The 2,887-nt window shown below is 51.5% G+C and overlaps 1 protein-coding gene across 2 annotated transcripts in view; it reads right to left on the bottom strand.

Moving 5' to 3' along the window:
• CARD10 (caspase recruitment domain family member 10) overlaps positions 1 to 2,887 on the bottom strand; it is a 29,089-nt gene that overhangs the window by 25,441 nt on the left and 761 nt on the right. Inside the window, exons 1-3 of one of the 2 annotated variants that reach the window (XM_023509369.1) lie at positions 2,845 to 2,881; positions 2,439 to 2,690; positions 1,506 to 1,643 (exon numbers count right to left, since the gene is read on the bottom strand). In XM_023509369.1, coding sequence (XP_023365137.1) covers positions 1,506 to 1,643; positions 2,439 to 2,673 — 373 coding nt within the window. In that variant the 5' untranslated portion in view covers positions 2,674 to 2,690; positions 2,845 to 2,881. Of the gene's footprint in view, positions 1 to 1,505; positions 1,644 to 2,438; positions 2,691 to 2,844; positions 2,882 to 2,887 lie in introns of those variants that run through there. The other variant, XM_012801241.2, reaches the window with a different exon arrangement.

The following is a 2,887-nucleotide window of genomic DNA, read 5'->3' as shown; positions in this document are numbered from 1 at the left end:
AAAAAAAAAAAAAAAAGAAAATATGCTCCAACCCACTAACAATGACAGTAGCCACAAACATTTGTTGGCTCCATTCTTTGTACTAGACACATATATTAATTTACTTAATCTTCATGACAACACTAAAAGATAGAGTGGCCCCTATGGCTCAGTGGGTAGGGGGCTGGCCCCATATACTGAGGGTGGCAGGTTCAAACCCGGCCCTAGCCAGCTACTTGGGAGGCTGAGGCAAGAGAATCACCTAAGCCCAGGAGTTGGAGGCTACTGGGAGCAGTGTGATACCATGACACTCTACCGAGTGCAATAAAGTGAGACTCTGTCTCTACCAAAACAAAAAAAGCACTAAAAGATAGATATTATCATTACACCAATCTTAAACACAGAAAAACTGAGGCACAAAAAGGTCAAGTCATTTTCCCAAGGTTTATTGACTAGTGAGTTGTGAATTACATCATTTGATGAAATATAAATTTAAAACAATAACTTTTTCACATATCACAATGGCAAAAATGTTTTAAAATGACCCCCAGGATTCATGAGGTTACAGTAAAATGAACACCATAAACTACTGCCAAGTATGTTGAAATACACACAGACTTTGAGAAATTCTTCTACTCAGAACCTCTCCTGTGAGACACATTTCCACAAAGATGTACATACAAAAATGTTCTCAGTATCACCAAAATGTTGCAAAACTGAAAACAACCAAGATGTCAATCAACAAGGGATGAGTTAAATGAATAATGTCACAACTTTACTAATGAACATCAGGCAATATCTTAAAACAAGTGTAACAGAGGTAGAAGAATCAGTAAAATCAGTCATTCTAAGAAAAAACAAAATACACATGCAGGTAAATCCCACATGTGTCTATAAACACAAAGAGATTTGCCAAACTGCTACCAGCATAGCACAGCTGAAGGAAAAAGTAAGCATCTTCTCTTTTTAGTCTAAAGTCATCAGGAACCTTCGTTTTGTTTGTTTGTTTGTTTCAGTTTTTGGCCGGGGCCGGGTGAGAACCCACCACCTTCGGTATATGGGGCTGCCACCCTACTCGTTTGAGCCACAGGGGTCGCCCCGGGGAACCATTGATTTTTTACATAAAAACTGTAAATCCGGGCGGCACCTGTGGCTTAAAGGAGTAGAGCGCTGACCTCATATGCAGAGGTGGTGGGTTCAAGCCCAGCCCTGGCCAAAATTTAAAAAAAAAAAAAAGTTTAAAAAAAAAAAAACTGTAAATCCATGTACGTCAGATATGCCATGTCTAAAAACAATTATTAGGGAGAAAAAGACTCCTTAAACACACCGCCTCTGATCACAGACTAACTGGAATCCAGTCCCATCCTCTGCCTACTGTGGGTCGCTGGGCAAATACCTTCAGTCTCCTCTGCCTCAGTTTCCCTAATTCCTCAACAGGATAATGGTAGTGCCTCCCTGAGAAAGGATGAGGTAAGGAACATCTGCGCTGGTGGCCCCAGAGACAGCACCATTGAGGACCCACTCACCGAGGATCATAGAGCAGCGCTGGGAAGGCTCCTGGCCCGTGAGCAGCGTGTAGTATTCAGGGTAGTAAAATTCCAGGGCTTCTAGGAAGGCCTCATAGCCTCTCTTGCCGCGGCAGCGCAAGATGTCCATCAGGCGTCCTGGGAAGGGAGGGTTACCCAGGAGTCAGAGGATGGCCCCCTCTCCCCGCACCTGGTTGCTTTTTCCCCCACTATGCTCCAGGCCCATGTTCTAGATTTTTGAGCTAGTGACACACACAAGGGCCTGTCCCAACACATTACGGAAGAGAGCCCGTCTGCCATAGCTGGGAGGACTAGACCCCCCCCCTCCTTATGGCACCTGATCTACAGCAGCTCAGTGACACCACACTGTTAGCTGTCTGTTCAACAGCCTGGGGCAGCCTATCCATCCCCAAAACACTTGACCAATTCCTGAATTTCCCACCATTAGACCCTCATTAATTCTCCAACCCTGGTTCAAAGTCATACCCTGTGGAAGTGGGGACCCTTGTAAAGCTGAGATGGGCCATTAACACTTGAAGAAAACGGACCCAAAAGTGTGTGGCACAGAGGAGGCAGCAGAGCGAAGGAAGATCAAAGAGCATGAGAAAAGTGCCAAATCCACTGGCTGTGACCAGGAGGTCCCAGGCCTAGACGGTCCTGGCAACCACACCAGAACCTCTACTCTAACGTGCGCCCAGGAAGTGGGAGGGGACCCCAAGACAACACCATGACGCCAGCGTTGGCATCGCAGGCCGCCAGAGTGCACTGGGGGGTTCAGGAGATGGAGAGATGGAGGACATACCCAACCAGTCCACTCTACCCATGTGGAGACCGAGGCCTCAAGCTCTGGGGCTTTGTGTGCCGCGCTCGACAGCACTGTCGGCCGGGGTCGTGTCGCGCTCAGGGCCCTGCCGGCGCGCCCCCGGGGCTCACCGGTGCGGTTGACACGGCACGGGAAGCGATAGGTGCTCAGCACCTCCTCCTCGTCCTGCTCGTCGATGACCCGGCACTGGCGCAGATACGGCGTGAGCTTGGCTGGATTCAGGGCGCGCGTCAGCCGGTGCCGGACGCCCTCGATCTTCTCCCATAGCGCGTCCTCCTCCGCCTCGGACCCTGAGCCAGTCCCGGCCTCCTCCTCAGCCTCCCCCGTCTCGGCCCGGCCGGGCATGGCCGCGTCCTCGGGGTCTGCAGACGAGAGGCGCGCGAAGGTCGGCAGAACGCCCTGAGGCGTTGTGCGCCGGCCGATCCCACGCCGGGGCGTCGCCCCCAGGACCCGCCGCCGGTCGCCACCGGGGCCCCGTCCCCAGTGTTCCGCGGCCCCACGCTCGCCGGGACTCACCCCGCACTCCGCAGCCGCCTCGGGATCCCGGGTCCGCGCTCGG

This window comes from Otolemur garnettii, unplaced genomic scaffold (genome assembly GCF_000181295.1).
Source record: "Otolemur garnettii isolate 467f Iridium unplaced genomic scaffold, OtoGar3 scaffold00007, whole genome shotgun sequence".
Taxonomy (NCBI): Eukaryota; Metazoa; Chordata; class Mammalia; order Primates; family Galagidae; genus Otolemur; species Otolemur garnettii.
This window is presented reverse-complemented; position numbering and strand designations above follow the sequence as displayed.